We start from the raw sequence: 17,374 nt of genomic DNA on the forward strand, positions 1-17,374 counted from the left end.
CAACCACAGCTAGAACAAGGGGCAGGTTCCAACAAAACTGGTGTGTGAAGTCATGCATATCAGTTTGGAGCCCATTAGTTACTAGTGTCTTGGCCTAGTTTGGCTGGAATCAGAGGAGTATCGGTGGAGCTGTGCGTGATGGATGAAGACCGGCTGTGCGTCGGCAACTTTCTGGCCACACCTCACCAAAACAGCTAGCCGTTGCCCCGAAAACATTCTAGGATTGCCCATGGATTATAACCACCATATTTTCTTAAGGTGTAATTTGTAAAGGGCAGTTCTGGCTTTTCATTGAGAGCTCATGCTAGGTGTTGAGAAACCCAAGCCGCCAGCCACATTTTGCAACTCTCTCGCTGCCAGAATTATTGGATGGAGCAGCCTCCCTCGAGCGCCAACAGTCCTCTTTGTAACGGTCCACCACAAAGGCAAGTCCCCCTCTAGCGTGTCCCACTCCTATGCATTCCAAAAAGGTAGGAGCCAGCCACCTCCACGTGCTTCCCCTTTCCCCACTTTCCATAACCGCCCCGAGATCCTAGCCCGTGATCTCTTAGCTCCAAAACAAGAAACCTTCCATGCGCCATTACCCCTTGCCATATCCAACCCTTCATTCCCCCACGCGCTTTCCAATTTCTCCACGCCCATACCTTTCCATAACGGCCCCTCGTCCTTCCTATCCATTACGCACAACTCTCTTGCCATAATCCGCGGCCACCTCATCACTAGCCGTTGCCAATGTGAGACTTTCCTAAAGTAGAGGAAGTGTCGCCACCTTGCGCCAACCGACCCTAACACCTAATCATCCATCATTCCCATCCTACCCTTGCCCTTTAGACCTAACCTCACTGCATGCCACCTACATATTAGCCATACCCGAACCTACCTCTCTTAACCACAACCGAGCCTAGCATTTGGTCGAGCCCAGACAAGGTCACATCAGACCCAGCTCAGCTCAACCCAACCAAGACCCTCCTACTTATCCTCACCAAGGCGGACCTATCCTCTATGGCAGAATCAAGGAGCGCCTTCACCTTCGAGGCAACCGAGCCTCTATCCACTGGAGCCTACTCATCACCAGCAAGGAGTGCCGTAGCCGAGAAGGATACCCCTCTCGTATTCCAGCAGCAATCGGCAGAAGCTTTCACTTCCCTCGGCCAGGTGGGCCGAGTCCTTCATCCTCGGTTGCTGAAATACTCGAGGGCAGCACCAAGCTGCCGTTCTCACCTGAGTCCTTTGCTGCCTAAGCCGGGACCGACTGGCAGGTATACTTCTTCCTCCGTATAACAATGGGATTCTTTGGGTCTTTGCTTTATACCCGGCAATAGCCTTGGCATCCACAGTGGTACCTTGGAGGCACAAGTGCCGAAAACATGACCGTGGGCTGCCTGACCACCTACGGGCTTGGGTATGGTTTGGCCGTCCTAGGCATGTATGACAGGATGTGTTGGATGTGCATGCTTGAATGGTTTGTTGAGTGAGGAGAGATATTCATGTATTGATCGCGCTTGTACTAGCCTCACAACCTTCTAGCAATTTGTAGTAGGTTCAAGCTTTTGGGTGGGTAACCTCTCCTGTATTTTACTTCCCAAGGATTTTTGAGCCGGGGTTGCTGTCCGGCTGGGTATTCATCTTGTAAATAACTTGTTTTTAGTTTTGTCCAACGGCTCTTCGAGAGATCTTGGGAGAGGATCGGCATCTGGCAGAGGTCTTGGTCGATGCCGGGTCTCGTCCTAACAGGTACCCAGCCCATATTGAGTCGGGGCCAAGGGCAGCCTTTTGACCCTAGGGCCGACCCAATAAATACTTTCCTCGTAAGACTGTTTTAGCAAAAGAAGTGAAGTATGCAACTTTAGTTTGAAAGCGGAGAGTGCTTCAGTACATAATGGATCCTTCATGTCCCTTTTTCAACAGTACCAAGGAGTAATCAGTCATGACATAATCAAGATGGTTGAACTTTTCTTTGGAATAAGAAGAATGGTGAAGAAGTTTAATAGCACTGTGATTGTCCTGATTCTCAAGATAAAAGGAGCTACAAGTGTACAGCAGTAGCGACCTATTTCCCCATGTAACTTCTTATATAAGGTCATTTCAAAGTGCTCGATGGAGGGAAAGTAGGATAAAAAGGAAAAGAATAGAAAGGAAAAGAAAGGAATTGTGGAGAAAGGGAGAGGAAACAAAATGAAAGAAACAAATAATTATAAAAGCTTGTTTGAATAGAAAGGAAATGAATTGTTCAAACCATGCTTCTTTAGACTGCATTACGGAAAAAAAAAGAAAGAATTTAAGTTGAAGAAAGAATTTAAGTTGGTTTGCAATAAGACCCCAAACACTCTAGAACTTATTATGCAAGTAAAATATATTTGATTCAATTATACGGCTGGATTCCAGGGGTTGCATAACCTATTTTATATGTAGCATAACGTTTATTATATATATATATATATATATGTTTTACTTAAATGACTTTTAAATAATTTATCACCTTAAAAATTAATAATGAAAGATAAACTTTAGCAATGGAGTACTTAATGTAAAAGGCCAAGCAAACCAAATATGTTTATGACCTCAGGGTTTATCTATGCAACCATTAAAATGTGTGAAGGCCTTCATCCAAGAAATCCATTGATTTCCTACATCCTATTGATAGGGACCCTTAAATAACTTGATAAGATACAATAATGGTTTCCATAAATTATTTCTTACCATTCATACTTGCATCTCATCAATGATTTCCAATTTTGATTGCAAATTGAAAATGTCATGCTATCGTTTAACAAGTAAAGTCCAGTTTTTCATGCGAATGGAACTAATAGATAGGGAGACCACCAGTGTCAGAGCTAGAAATTTCTGATTGAGGGGCATTCTAAGTTTAAATTTTAAACTTGAAGGGGCACTCATATGAAAAAAAAAAACTAAATTCAATTATGTTTACATATGTAAATAGGCAAAATTTGTAGGCTGATGTCGGTAATTGCCCACACCAGATGTAGCTCTGCCACGGAGACCACCTCGAGCCACAGATTACTGATTACCTCTTCATGTTTCACCACATGGAAATTGCAGTTGTCATTTGTCATACCATAAAAATATTTTGGAGATGAATGTTTCAGTTTGTTTGACTATCTTGGAAGGCTTGAAGTGAACAGATGAGGAATTGTGGCTGCTGGAAGAAAAAACATGCTTTTGAGAGTGACCCTAGCACCATTAATAGCCATTATTTGGAATTTACAATTGCTTTTGAATTTTGACAATGACACTCTGAGCAGTAGTGATCATCTCAGGAATTTGATGTGAAAGGATGGACGCCTCATTGTGGCCTACTCCTTTTGAACATTGAAGAAGGTGAGCCTGCATATGCTGGTGAGGACGTTCCACTTGAAGGGGATGAAGACAATGAAGCAAAATGAGTTTGAATATTATAATAAGGTGAAGAAGATGAATAGATAGGTTGCTTATTTTAATTGTTTGATAATATGATGTAAAAACAGTAAAACATATATTGTAAGTCTTTAAGACCTCAATTTTTATCATCTTAATCATGTCGTTATCATTATGTCCATAGATGAAGATTTATGAATATTTATTATGTGTGTGATATTGTAATGAGTTCTTTTATATAGAAAACATTTTTCTAGATTTTTTCTGAATTATCGCTATTTTTAGGATTTTTTAGTTGCTAACAAATTACAAAAATAAATTTACAATATGCTTACAATACCTTACCATACAATATGCTTACAAGACCCTCAAAAGAGCAGTTGTCGAGGGGGCTGGCAAAAATTGAGCAGGAAAATAAAGCTACTACTGTCAGGGAGGTTGTTCCATATGAAGAATTGATATGGAAATTTGGTGCAGAAAGGCAAGAAATTGTAGGTGGATGGGTTGATAGAAATCCGGTTGTTTCCAAGTCGTACTTCAAATAGAAATTAATTTTTAATAATGATTAATTTTAACATTTAATTAAGAACTTTATTTTGATTTGCAGGTTGGGAAGGCACGAAAGGAAAAGAAAATATGGATGAAGTTGGTACTTAATTAAGAACTTTATTTTGATTTGCAGGCAGAGAAGGCACGAAAGAAAAGAAAATGTGGATGAAGTTGAAGCTATGGCTAGCTAGATAATAAAATCTTGGAAGTGTCTGACAATGAATAGCCATCTTTTTTTTTCTTAGTCAGACCAGAAAAATTATGTTATCAATTAAACATTTTCATGATTTGGGTCAAATGACTCATAAATTGAATGTTTCTTTGGTAAATGATCGCCACGGGCCAGACCCAACTAGCATTCAATCGACCCTATTTTTTGTGTTAAGACTGAACCAATTAAAAAAATCAGTACATTCTATGAGATCTTTCCTAGCGTCAGGTGAGCAAGATCCTAAATAAAATGTACTTATTTCACCATCGAAAATAAATAATGAATCATGACAAGTTTAGAAGATCAGCACATATAATTGTGCAAGGTCATCTGTAGACATAGATAATGTCTGTTATTTGTAGGGTCAGGTTAGGCATCTTTCCAGATAGAAAGCATACTAGAAGCATCAAACAAAGCAATTCTAGTGGCAATATATATATATGTGTGTATGTGTGTGTGTATGTCTATATATATAACATTCAAACATGCTAGATAATGTTATCAGATGAGTAAAATGAAAAGCCTGGAAGTATGATAAATAGTTGGCAAAATCATCATGCACTATTGCCGCAAGATAAATAGTTGGTACTTTTTTAATGACAGGTTTTTAATTTTAAGGACCAGTCAAGATCCAGCATTCAATAGATATGATCAGTATATATATATATATATATATATTCAGCCATATCCACATTCACCCACTTAACGGTTGAGATAAAGATGCAGAGAAAGAAAGTGTAAACTAATATTAGATGACGAAAATACCTATCACTTTTTTCTTTTTAGTATTCTGTCGTCCATTCATTATAATGAATCAAATAGTCGTTAACTTTGAAGAATCAAAGTCACCATTTAATTTTCTGCTATATATATAAAAATATAAAAGAGGCATAGAATGATATGGCCAAAATGACCATAGCATACCTGCAAACCCTCAGCGCATGATCCTCTGCCCGATGAACTATCAGCATATGAGAGCCCGTAACATCGTGGGGTGGAATGACGTCTGCATATATATGTATAGAGAGAGGAGCGTGTGGGAGAGAGATTTTCATTTTCAACCACTTCAAGGTTCATGGTTTAAGGAGGTCAATTGACAGGTTTTGGAGCAGGGACTACCATGCCTTATTGCCTTACAAAGGCAACACTGATAAAAAAAAATTGAAATACCACTAGGACAATCTCTTCTTCCAACGTATTCAGCAGTTATTGCGGTCACCTTAGGTAATATGTTAAAGTGTCTGCGTCCTTCCTTCAAATATTTGTGTTTGAGAGTCTTCAAATGTTTGTGACTGAAAACTCTTCAACACTAATATTCAGATCTTGATTGTGCAGAGTCAAATGAAAAGACACACAAAAAAAAAATTGTGGAAGTCCAAGAAGCCACTTTGAGATTTACCAAAGCTTAACCATTGGAAGATGCTACTAACTTTTCTCCATTGTGATCGGCCACATTTTCTTTTCTCCACAATTTCCAAATCCAAATCCTTCCCTTCGTCAGCGCGACCTTAACTATGACTTCCATTATAAATATCAACACATTTCTCCTTAATACAGCAACCATTTAGCCCTCACCATGGCTGCCTTTTCTCCTCCTTACCATTCCGCCTCCTCCTCCAGCTGCTCCTGCTTGCAATACTGCCTAACCTTACCACCATATTCGCTTCCAAACCTCTCGGTTTTCTATAGACCTCATTCATTGAGACTCATCTCTGTCACCTCTCTATGACCCTTTATCCACTCTAGCTCTACGAGCGAAGCAGGCGCTCTGTCCTCCCGCTGCAATGCTTCACGGTTTGCCATACCACCAGCATGATCTCCAGCCCAGTGATGCCAGGCTTCGGCTAGTATCTCATGAAACTCTCACTTGGTACACCATCCCACCTCTACTGGGCCACTCTCGTCACTGTTAGCGACCTCATATGGACATGTGCCGTCCTTGTGACTCCTGCTCGGCCAAACATCAATGTTGATCCACTTCAGTCATCACCTACAAGAGCCAGACCTGCTCTGCCAGCTCTTGCATGGAACTGCCCATTCATGGTTGCACTATCAACCAACTTTGCGGATTCATATATTCCTATGAAGACAAATCCTTCGTAGAAGTGATACTGGCCTCGGAAACGCTCTTGTTTGACAATGGTGCTGGCACCGTCAAGCTTCCAGAAATTGTCTCTGGTTGTGTTCATCAGGATGGCCCTCCTAATCCCTCCTTGCTTGAAGTTCCTGACCTTGTTGGCCTCGGAGGTGGTCCTCTCTCACTTGTAAATCAGATTGGCTCTTCTATTGATGATAAATTTGCCTACTGTCTTCCTCCCAATAGCAATGAAATCACGTCAGACAGCTCAAATCCGGTAAGGAGCAGAGTTTTCAGGCCAGGAAGGGGTTCAAGAAATGCCGATGGCACCAGGTGGTCCTCAAGGCACGTATTATGTGCTCAACCTAATTGACATAAGCATCGGAAACAACAGACTCAACATACAATTTGGTGGTGCACAGATGACTGCATTGTTGGGAGATGCCAGATCGATCATTATAGACTCGGGTACCACACTGACTTATCTTGCAAAGGATGTGTACGATCAAGTCGCAAATGCGGTGGCTAACGTCATAAACCATGAATGCTTCTATCCAGCTAAACAGATTATCTGTGTCACCATGTAGAGAATAATGGTGATCCATATGAAGGGTTGCCGGAGATGACCTTTCATTTCACCAATGCAGACTGGAAGCTGCCACCTTCAAATATCTTTAGGATGGTTGAAAGTGTAATCGCCTGCTTAGCCATTAAAGACGGAGAGGTGCCCATCTTCGGGAATGTTGTGCAGCGAACATGCATGTGAAGTATGATTTGGGGAAGAGGCTGCTTTCTCTTGCACCAGCTGAATGTACCCAAGGCTAATACAATATATATATATAATAATATATATATATATATATATATATATAGTTTCTATTGTGATGATCTCTGTATTGGTCTACTATTGGCAGCTTTGGACGCTGCTTAATTGTGTTTTATGTCAATGGAAGATCTGAGTGTCATGTAGTCGATGGTGTTAGTTTTCCATGTACAATAAATGTATGTGTTTCGTTTTAAGGATGTTTTCCCCTCCGTTTAAGCTTTAAGGTTAAGTTATATATGTCTACATGGAAATTATGAATATTATCTAGGCTTTGACAGTCGCTGATACTCACAATTCTGTTGCTAATAGGTAATCGTGACAGCTAAAACTCCACCACTACAAGTCCCGTTGCCTACACTATTACGGATGAAATGGCCATGGTGTGTTGGTTGAATTTGTTGCGACATAAGCTGGTTTAGGTAAGCATAATGGCCACGGAATGTGCCAACACTTTGACATGAAATTTTGTGACGCATAACACAATGTGCTCTTTGACTGTTGTATCTGCCACTTAACTACACAATGTCTACGGTTTGTGTCATTATTTCGTTAAAACTTTAACGCTGATATGCTGTGCTATGCTACGTCTCTTGAAGTTAAACACGAAACCATCCAAGAACATACTTTCATATGGCGAGACTCACATTTATTTCCTTGCTATAGACAAAAGCTGCTCATGAATTCTTAGCATCATAACGACTGTGTAGTTTCAAGAAAGCAAGAAAGCCAAAAAATTCCTTTAAAAGTAGGGTTGTTCCATCTTGCGTGAAAATTCCATCACTCTATAAGGAAAGCCATTCAATTTGACTTGTTATAAATATACAGATAATTAAATGATCAATTTATTATATGTTTCCCAATAACTTATTAATTTAAAAAATGATTAATTTCATATATGTTTTCTAATAATTTATTCTTAAGATCATATCTGTAAGGTTAAATCGAAAAAAATACATTGTAATCATTGCAATCTGGTTTTTATTATGTATATCGAAAGATGACAGAAGTATAAAATCAAACGAATGTGCTGCATATAATATTGCGGATGACAAAACATGTATAAATCAAACATTATACTCGTCATAAACATTATGTTGCCATGGCATCAGCCGCAACCATTGTGATGACATGCTTTCTTACACCAAACATGTCAGACCAAAACTAAAAAAAAAAGAAAAAAAATAAAATTTAAGGGGTAGGCACATCACGTGCCCAATTAATAATTTTCAATAATACTTGGATGATGGATTGCAGACAAAGATTATCCAGGTGAGGCCGGCGTTGACTCAAACTAAGTTGGAACTTGGGGCATATGAATCTCTAAATAATGTAAAAAATAAGATTATTCTGGTAAACTTGATATTAAAGATACAATTATTTTTCAAAAGTTTTAATATTATTTTGAGAAGTACATAAAGCAAGTTGTAACCAGCAGACGGCGAATTTCAGGAATATACCAGCATTAATATTTCGGGAATTTGCTTGTGAAATATTATGACGTGAATGATTAAATTCGTCCAAACCACATTGCGTAATGGAATAATTGGAATTCAGTGCAAGGGAATGTCAATAGATCTTCTTTGTCAGTTACGTATCTGAATCCGATAGACTTAATAGTCTGGTTTGGTGACCGAAATAAGATCCAATTAATAGTAGTAGGATTCTCAGATTTTTAAATAGCATAGAGAGTTGCGATTTATATATATATATATATATATATATATATATATATATATATATAGAGAGAGAGAGAGAGAGAGAGGGAAAGATAAAGAGAATTGAAACGAATCAGCTACTGATATGGTCATACATTCTTTTTTTTTTATTTTATGTTGCTAAAAACTTTCATAAAAGATACATTTTGCTGTTAAAGTATGTGGTCAAGCAATTGTCACTCACAAATATATCATCTGACCATATAAGTGGTTAGGTGTTTTATGTATAGAAAGATTGAATGGTGATCTAGTTGTTTGAGTCACTCAGCCATCTAACCATGACCATCTGATTTATCATAGCAGATAACTAAGAAAAAAACAAAGAGAAAACAAAAATAGACATTTCGTCATCTAATATTTGTTTTTATATTTTCTCCATGTTTTTTTCTTAACCCTCCAATATCTGCACTAGATGGATGCCAGCTTTGGTTAAATGGCTGGGTAACTTTATAGTGAGAGTCACCATTCGACCATTTTTATACATGTATTTTGCCTGAAACTATGAAGCATTGAAATGAAATGAACAGATGAAATTATAGGTAGATTGGTCTATTAAGACAAAAGTTGACCAGAGCAAAACAGGTAAAATAAGAAAAAGAAGACGGTCTATTTGCTTTATAATGCCACCATGTGGCAAAGTCTCTTGACACATGTCCGATTTCTTCATTTCATGTAAGAAAAAAAGCGTACCTTATGGTTTGATGTAACCAGGGATATTAACAAATAGAAAGACACACACGTATGTACAATGAGCGAGAAAAACAATTGGATTAGCCAGTCTCTTTGAAACTTACTTTTCGATCTCATCATTTTCCCATCATTATGTCACCAACCTTTACTCTTTCTTCTCTTCTCTTTTTTCCTTCTCTGCAACCAACCTTTTTCCACTTTAAAGTTGGTGCACATCAAAGGGGAGATGAGATTCTCAAAGTAATAGTGGCTTTAACTTATTTCATGTAACTGTATGACCACAAATATGCAATACAAAAAGCAATTGATGGCACAAATTTGGCACTACCAAGTTGAGTAAGAATCTCACAGCTTAACAGAGAACATCTTTATTTACTACAGACTGCTCTCTCTTCCTCTCTCCCTCTCTCTCTTTCTCCCCCCCCTCTCTCTCTCTCTCTATATATATATATATATATATATATATACCAATGAGTGTCACTAAATAGCTGATTGTCTTCCACATGGTGCTTGTTCATCAACAGCGATCGAAGTGCATTTTAATGTGCTAAAAAGGAGACAAAGAGGGTATTATTTTGGTAAGCAGATCTGCATCTACTGTACATGTCAAATAGCTCTTGATGTAATTCCATATTCACACAGTTTCCTGCATCAAGTAAAATAATAAAATAGCAAGTACCATGCAATTTGTCGACAGAAAACAAAAAGATAAGTATGAAGGAGCTCACATCCTCTTTCAGTGGAAGCAATAGACCATTTAGATGTCTACAAGCTATTATAGGTAACCTGGCCCGAGAGAATGGCTATCAGCTAACAACAACCAAAAGGTCGACTGCTCTTTTCAAGGACAAAGAGTTCAAACATATAAAGAGAAAGAGTCCAAGATTATGGTCTCATGTCAAGATTTATCCAGCTGAGTTTTCATTCTTTTAGCCTAGCGGAGGGCTCGCCACCACCCAAAATTTGTCGGTTAATAATATTTATGGGCCATGCATGTGAAAGCAAGTTCAACCTCAAACCATACATGGAATGTTTTACGTTCTTGAGAGTGGAAAAAAAATCACTCAATGCATGAGTTTGTTAATATAAAATATTATTAGTGGCCAGGTAATGCCTGCCAATCACTGCTACCATCGAAAAAAGCTACTGATACTCTTAAATGTTCTTTTATATATGTAATTCAAATATGTAATATAATGTTATCAGATGAGTAAAACGAGAAACTTGGAAGTTTGATAAATAATGGCCAAAGCATCGTGAACTATTGCTGCAAGATAAATAGTCGACACTTTTTCAATGACAGATTTTTAATTTTTGATGACCAGTCAACATCCAGTATATATATATATATATATGTGTGTGTGTGTGTGTGTGTGTATTCTTACTTATAAAGATCATTAACTCAATCGTGATGGATGGTTGAGAAATAAATAAGTAAAAAAAAGATATAAACTAATCATATATTAGAAAAATACTCGTCACATTTTTCTTTTTATTTTTCTCTCATTCATTCATTATAGTGAATCAATCGGCCCTCATGAGTGAGCAGAGTAACTTTGAATAATCAGATGAAATATGAGTGGGTGAAAGCCCATAATATCTAAGGGTAGAAAGACATCTATGTATATGTGTAGAGAGAGAATGGAACAGAGATTTTCACTTCAAGCTTGATGGTTTAAGCTGGTCAATGGACGGGTTTTGGAGCAGGGACTACCGTGCCTTACAAGGGCAACACAAATGACGAAAACTTCAAACAATCTCTTCTTGCAACGTATTCACCGGTTATTGCCGTCACCATTGATAGTACATTAAAGTGTCTGTCCTTCAAATATTTGTGAAGGAAAGTCTTCCAATATTTGTGATCCAAAGTTTTCAAGACTAATATTCAGATCTTGATTTGACTGAGTCCAATGAAAAGACAGAAAAAGAAATTGTGGAAGTCCAACCAACCACTACGAGCTTTGCTTAAGTGTAACATGCTACCAACTTTTCTCCATTGTGATGGTTACTGATTACACCAACGAATATGTTACTTAGTTTGATCACATGTTTATTTTCTCCACAATTTCCAAATCCACGTCCCCACCTTAATCAGCAGTGACCTTAACTATAACTTCCATCATAAATATCTACGCATTTCTCCTTAATACGGCAACCTTTTAATGCTCACCATGGCTGGCTTCTCCTCAGCATCCCACCTTCTCCTCCAGTTGCTCCTACTTGCAGTGCTGCCTAGCCCTACCAGCATATTCACTTCCAAATCTCTTGGCTTCTCCATAGACCTCATTCATCGAGACTCATCAGTCTCCCCTCTCTATGACCTTTCATTCACTCTAGCCCAACGAGCCAAACAGTTCGCTTTGCGCTCCATGTTGCACTGCCGCCGCATTGCTTCACTATTTGCCAAAACCACCAGCATGATCTCTAGCCCCGTGATGCCCGGCTCCGGTGAGTATCTCATGAAACTCTCACTTGGTACACCATCCCCCCTCTACTGGGCCACCCTCGACACTGGTAGCGACCTCATATGGACGACATGCTGCACTGTGACTCCTGCTCCAGCCAAACATCAATGTTTGATCCATTTCAGTCGTCTACCTACAAGAGCCAAAGCTGATCCACCAGCTCTTCCATGAAGTGCCCCACGATGGTTTCACTATCAACCAACTTTGTGGATTCAGATATTCCTATGGAGACAAGTCCTTCATAGAAGCCATACTTGCCACCGAGACACTTGTTTGACGATGGTGCCGACATGTCTTTATAAGTCCATGCAAAGGCTTCTTGACAATTTTTGAGAAAGTTTATCAACTTTTCTCTTTCTTTTGCTGAAAGACTTATTCCAATTTGCAAAATTTTTGGTTTTTTCTTCTATGCCAATGTCAATTTACTCAATCGTATCATTAATCAATGGTAACGGTTGATATTGTCTTTTTATTTGGATGAACTCTGGGCATTCTACCTCGGTGAGTCTTGGATTTACATCCTTGAAGTGACATTTGATCCTCAGGTGCCATCCTAAAGATTATAAAGAGGTTAGATTGAATGTTAGACATTTTATATGGAAGTTACTTGCATATGTCATTGCATATTTGAAGGTATTACAGAATAAAGACACATGGTTTATTGGAGTACAACGACAACAAAATGACAAAATAATGAGTAGATGACAAAATGATAGTAGATTTGTTGATTCAGATTGATGGTGAACAGGCCTTGCTCTTGACGAAAGATACATGCTTGAATCCTTCTTCGACAGCCACCTTTTCATAACTTTGACATCCTAGGGCTTGAGTGCCTCATTGTCTTGTCAAGGTAATCGACTCCAAGATTTCATTTTCATGTTTGCCAAGGCCAGTGAATGGCTGATAGTCATAGCATATGAGTAAATCCAATCCTTTCTCATTCTGGCTGAAATTTTTGAATAATGAATGACTTCTGTAACTTGTTTCAAGCATGGTAGCTTTTTTCACCCACATTTGTTTATTTGTCTTCTGAATAGCCAATTTGCTAACACCTTGGGATATTTTTTCTACTTTGCATACTCGAATACTAAGTACCTTAATTGTATATATTGGTACTAGAATCAATGGATGCATAAGATGATTTTTCCTATCCTCTACATAAATTATTATAGTATTCATGTTGTGAGTCCACTTGATGCACTGATGTAGAGTATAAGGAACCGCATTGGTAATATGGATCCATGGTCTGCCAAGCAACAGATTGAATGAGAGTTTTATATCCACCACATCAAATAAAACCTGATTATATGTCTCGAAGATATTCATATCCAGACATATACTTCATATGCAAGGTTGTCCTATTCCATCATATCCATGAATGAAAACTGATGATGGGGTATAGTCGGCATGCTTTATGCCTAATGTAGTCTATTGTGGACAAATGTTCAGGCTTGCTCTTTCCTCGATTATGACATCAGAGACTTTGGTGCCCCTTGTTTCTACCACTATGTGCAAGGCATCATTATGCAATGCGCCTTCATTTGGTAGATCTTTATTAGAAAATGTTGTCAGACCATTTCTGTATAGTCCAAAACCCCATTCATTTCTCCAGTTATGGTTAATTCCTTCCTTCTTGAAAATGGCTTCCAAGGGTTCAAGATCCCATATTTGTGACTTTTGATCGATCTTTGTTTGACTGTTTTGTTTGCTGGTCTGGTTTGTGGATTGAACGATCATTTGTCATGATTGAAAAGTAACTCAAAGAAATCCAGGGATGCTTAATCCCTTTCGTTTGCCACCATGACTTGATGATTTGTTGAAAATCTGACCATTGCAACTGGTCCTTTCTCATGTTTAGGAAAAGAGTTTTTGAGGATATCCAGTTGTTCACTAAACTCCTTGATGATTTCTATGTTGTGTGCATGTTGCACAATATTTTTGAGCACAAGACAATCTTTTGTATTGCGTCATAGAGCACAATGAAATTTGTAGAACTGTTCTTTGTTTTTTCCTATCATTGGTCAAGGGTTGGAAACTTTTGGGAGGAACAGAGTGCCTCTTTCAATCAGCATGTGCATGACTTCTACGTAAATGTGTTCTAATAGGGTGAATTTTTTGTCGTGTCTCAATCCAGGATGTTTGTTCTTAGGGCCGCTGCTACTGCTACTTTGTCCGCTACTCCATTATTCTCAGAATAGTATGCCCTTTCTTTTGTTGATGGTGCCGGCATTGGATATAATGTTGGCTGGAGCATTTTGACTCTTGTTGTTCTTCTTTGTATCTTCTCTAACCTTTATTGGGATGACAACATCAAAAGCTCCATTTTCAATCCCTACTTCGTTGCATTCTTCTCTTTTAGTAAGATCAATGAAAGATTTGATTGGAGCATTAGAAATGAGGCTCCTCAGTGGCTGTGTCAAATTGTTGATGAAAAGGTTGATTAATTTGTCAAAATTTTTCAATTCAATTGGATTGATGTGCTTCCGGTACCACTGCTGCAATTCCTTCCAAGCTCCTTCGGAAGCATTGAAAGAGAGCTTTATTATTGCAGTGAAATTTATAGCATTCCACGAAGAAGATGTCCAAATGTGCCTTTGGGTCTCCATGGCCATCAAATTTGATAAATTTGTTATGTGCTTATCGTTTTTAAAACTTTCATAGAAATCTTTGTAGGTGAAATTCCTTTTGTTCTTGCCTTTAAGTTGAACTTTGTTCAACTTCTTTTCAACTTTCTAAATTTTTTCTTTCTAGGATTCCCCTTTCTTCTTTTTCTAGGGAGTCTTTCGTTCTTCCTTACTACTAGATTCTATGGTAGCGTCTTCAGAAGAATCAAAACTGTTCGACGAAGATTTCTTCGTTTTCTTCCCTTTCTTCTTGGCTTTCTCTGCCTGGGCTTGCTCTTCATTAAACAAGATAATGTATCTCTGGAATTTCTTATATTATTAATATTTCGGATCATTTGCTTTTGTCTTGGGAAGTGTTTCTGAAGAGGATTCTTCTTCCTTGTCTCCCATGAAAGCTTATTCTGGTTCCATTTCCATCCTCCGTCTTTGTTGGTCTCTAGTCTCGACTATAAAACGGATGTTCACTTTGTAAGAAGAAAAATTAAAAGTGTTAGGATTTGAATTGATGAGAGATAATTTATATAAATGACAAAATAGCAAATTTTGATTACAAATTGAAAGGATAATCAGATTGATAAGACTTGATAACGTTCAACACAACTTGACAAAACTTGGCTTGCTTAACCATAATGAACTAGACATGATGATCTAGGACAAAAGGATAGATGGTGGACTTCATTCTACAAATACATGGTCCTCTTACTGGGTTGTAGGTGTATCGATCAAAGAAGTTCCAAATGATGGTGGAGTCATCCACTTCCTCTATCTTCCTATGATAGTACCCCATACTGGATAATTGACCGTCTCTGTTTTTAAAATGGCATGATTGTGGCCCCATGTGTTTGTAGAACCATGCTTGTAGTGCGAAGAACACATCCTTCTATCAAATCCGTATCCCCAATTGAAAATTTGCTCAATTCTCGGTAAAGGAATTCTAAGGCTGCCATTGCCATAGTTGTGTGACAGACTTTGACATGCCCCCATTTTTTGAAGACGCAAGCTGTGCGAAAATACATTATGTGTTTTTCATTGTTGAAGAAGATGAGATCCGCGTACAAGTCACCTTGGAATTTTTGTACTTGTCTGCAACACTTCTAGATAGTAAAGTAGGGTTGACATATTGGAAATATGCTTCACCAAGTTCGTGTAGTTGGAGGTATTGATGTCCATCTTTCTCTAGAAAGGGCCAGCTTGGTTTTCCTGTGAGTTTACAGACTACTTCTAGAGTATTGACTTGACCTTGGTTCACAAGGAACTGGTCTTCAATTGGTTCTCTTGGATCACCTTTTGGCTCTGGCAAACCCATAATGCTAGAAAACTCATCTAGAGTGATTGTCATTTTACTCCATGTGAACATTCTGGTTCTTGGGTTCTATCTTTCAACAATCACATGAATTTGTCTGTTGTTAACAGGTTGCATGGCAAGACTGGCTGCTTCTTCGAGACCACAATCTTCTAAGTGGCCCGACAACATACATCGAAAAGTTGGGTACAATTAATGATACTACTGAGGTAGGTAGACTCCATTTGGGATGATGCGAAATCCAGATCGCCCTTGACATGACCTGAATAGGATGTGGTCATATGGGAAAATGCTTTCTGAGTTTATCTGGACAAAAGAAAGTATTAGATGTTGACATAAATTGGCCCCAATAGAAACTTGAGAAGAGTTTTGTCATTGGACATGGGTTTGGAGGCGTTGTAAAACATCACATCTCATGCATTCAAACAAGCAATTAATGAAAATTTGATAATGCATTCCCTAGGACTTTTGCCTATATGCATTGTTTTGAAAATTGATCTTGGAACCTATGGAGAATAAATGGGTAAATTGTTCCTGATTTATCCCAAGTTCAATGTATACCTATATACCAAATATATGGTACTAGCATAGACTCCTCCAAGGGTTCTCTAGATTTGGGCTCTCCAATCTCCTTGTTCACCCATCGATATATCGGGACTATTGTCCATTTTGGTACTAATCAGGGGACTTTTTAGTCCAATTGAGTGGTCCAGTTATAAGGCTATATCTTAGACTAATGTCCTAGAAATAGCCCAGAAACTGAGTGACTAAGATATGATGTAGGTAAGGATTTGTTTTTTTTAAACAAAAACTCATGAGAAGATGCAAAATAGATGGCGTTGTTGCATAAATTCCTACAAGATAGATTTAAAGATTTGAGAGCATACGTGTGCTTCATACAACTCCTAAATTGAGGATGGTATGACAAATTGAAGTAAAAGGGGGTTCATGGAATCTCCTCAATGTTTACTACATGATGCCGGTATGCATGAAAGTTCTGTGCAATTGAATTCCCACACAACTTGTATATGATCCAATAAATCTTTAGACAGACGATGATGGGCCCCTACCCTGTCCTCGAGGGCGTTGAATGCACAATCAGCAACTTTTTTAATTAATTTTGAAAAAAAAAATCCTGAGAAAGGGATCCGCCCGTCGGTACGAGGTCCAACCATTCCTGCCACTTTTCACAGGGGTAATTGGACCAAGGACTAAGGATTATTCAGACCATGTACAAGTTATTGATGCAAATCCTATATGCTTGTGCATTGAGGTTTTGGATTCAAGAATCAAAGTTCATCTTGAATAAGTGATTTGAACTTGTATTCAAAAATAGATTCCTTGGAAAATGACTTTTTTTTTGTATGTTATTTGAAGATTGGAGGGTTTTCAAGTTGATTTGAAAACCTTTGTTGTGCCATTTGTTTTGAAATCCATGATTCTTGAAAATAGTTTTAATTGGGGATTTTGAAGATTGAAATTAACTGAAGATGAGTTTTGGATTGAAATTGTGAACATCTTATGATCAATTTTTGGGAA

At 38.2% G+C, this 17,374-nt stretch overlaps 1 protein-coding gene across 1 annotated transcript; it reads left to right on the forward strand.

Annotated features, from left to right (window-relative positions):
• Window positions 1-11,614: 11,614 nt before the first annotated feature.
• LOC116244984 (aspartic proteinase CDR1) lies at window positions 11,615-12,079 on the forward strand. The gene has a single exon (XM_031616752.1). The coding sequence runs from the start codon at window positions 11,615-11,617 to the stop codon at window positions 12,077-12,079; it is 465 nt and encodes a 154-aa protein (XP_031472612.1).
• The last annotated feature ends 5,295 nt before the right edge of the window (window positions 12,080-17,374 follow it).

Source organism: Nymphaea colorata, unplaced genomic scaffold (genome assembly GCF_008831285.2).
Source record: "Nymphaea colorata isolate Beijing-Zhang1983 unplaced genomic scaffold, ASM883128v2 scaffold0435, whole genome shotgun sequence".
NCBI classification, from domain to species: Eukaryota; Viridiplantae; Streptophyta; class Magnoliopsida; order Nymphaeales; family Nymphaeaceae; genus Nymphaea; species Nymphaea colorata.

Bases quoted from the DNA above. Each gene is read 5' to 3' on its own strand.
- LOC116244984 (XM_031616752.1), top strand. From the start codon at position 11,615: ATGGCTGGCTTCTCCTCAGCATCCCACCTTCTCCTCCAGTTGCTCCTA.